Source organism: Emiliania huxleyi, assembly GCF_000372725.1.
Source record: "Emiliania huxleyi CCMP1516 unplaced genomic scaffold EMIHUscaffold_28, whole genome shotgun sequence".
Lineage (NCBI taxonomy): Eukaryota > Haptophyta > Isochrysidales > Noelaerhabdaceae > Emiliania > Emiliania huxleyi.
In genome coordinates, this window is record NW_005199926.1 from 293118 (window position 1) to 294399 (window position 1282).

Below are 1282 nucleotides of genomic sequence, written 5' to 3' on the forward strand. Positions count from 1 at the left end.
TCTCATTAAGTCGACGACGTTGGGAGGGGCTCGTGGGGCAATCGGTCTCGGGCACCGCACCCGTGCTGCCACAAAGCACAATGTGCTGCCACAAAGCACCACTAGCGATTTCGCGCGGAGGGCGTAGTGAAGTGCTGGGGCGCTCACTGTGTGTTATTCGGGTGGGGATCCATCAGTGGTAAGCGGCTTTAGTCACAGATCCAAGCTCAGACGTCACACCAACACCACAAACACGCTCACTTCGCCGCTGCTGTAGATGGGCCTCCGGGGGCCCATGCTACGTCGAAGCACAGACCCGATCTCGGCACTCACGGGCTGCTACGCGCCCGCGCGCGGCGCGGGCCGCACCGCCCATGCCCCCGGGTCACCGACCCCGCCTCTCGGCCCTCTCGGCCCTCAGGAGCGTGCGGGAGACCGGCGAGGGGCGCGCCGCGCGCCGCCTGCAGAGCCGCCAGAGGCATTGCCGCCTCCGCTGGCGGGGTCCCGCGCGTCCGCCCGCGCCCGCGCCCGCCCACGCCGCGCCCGCGGGCTCCGGATCCGCCGCCCTCCTTCTCCTTCTTCTCGATGGCAGTCCACGCGTGCTTGTGGACGGGTCGGCGGCGTGGTCGAGGGGAAGGTCGCCGGCGGCCGCAACTCTGCCGCCGTCGCTCCACCGGCTCTGATCGAGTATCGGGCGTTGGCGGCGGCGCAAAGCGGGTCTGGCGCATCCATCGCCACGAGCCTCGCGGCGGCGGTCGTGGCACACCTGGTGGCGGCTCTCGGGGCCGTCTCTACGGCGCTCGACACCGTGTGAGGTCGCCGGCGGCCGCAGCCACCTTTGCCGCCGTCGCTCCGCCGGCTCTAACCGAGTATCGGGCGTTGAGTGCGGCGGCGCAAAGCGGGTCTGGTGCGCCACACGGCCACCACCCTTGCCACCGCCCTTGCCGCCACCCTTGCCACCCTTTGCCGCCTTGCCTCCGCCGCGGGCGGCGGTGGGAGCGGCCTGCTGGGCTAGCATGTTGTCCGTGGCTGTGGACGGGCACGTGGACCGTCAATTCATGTTCTAACGGCCTCCGGGATTCAAACAAAAAATAGCCGGGGCCCTCTCGCAACCCATCCGACCCCCCGGGACCCGTAACGCGGCTGGTGCTCGTGGAAACTTTGGGAGGCATTGCGCCGCCCACCAAGCAGTTCCTCCACGTGTTCGCCAAAGAGGCGGCGGGCACCAACACGGACCGGACGGTGTACGGGGCGGCGTCGGCGAGCGCCTCCTCCTTCGTCGTCCACCACACGCAGCAGATCT

At 69.6% G+C, this 1282-nt stretch overlaps 1 protein-coding gene across 1 annotated transcript in view; it reads right to left on the reverse strand.

Annotated features, from left to right (window-relative positions):
- EMIHUDRAFT_310322 (hypothetical protein) overlaps positions 1 to 1282 on the reverse strand; it is a gene marked incomplete at both ends in the record, with an annotated part of 2428 nt that overhangs the window by 472 nt on the left and 674 nt on the right. Inside the window, 3 exons of the mRNA XM_005776329.1 lie at positions 416 to 440; positions 654 to 770; positions 904 to 982. Of these exons, the coding sequence (XP_005776386.1) occupies positions 416 to 440; positions 654 to 770; positions 904 to 982 (221 nt within the window). The remainder of the gene's footprint in view (positions 1 to 415; positions 441 to 653; positions 771 to 903; positions 983 to 1282) is intronic.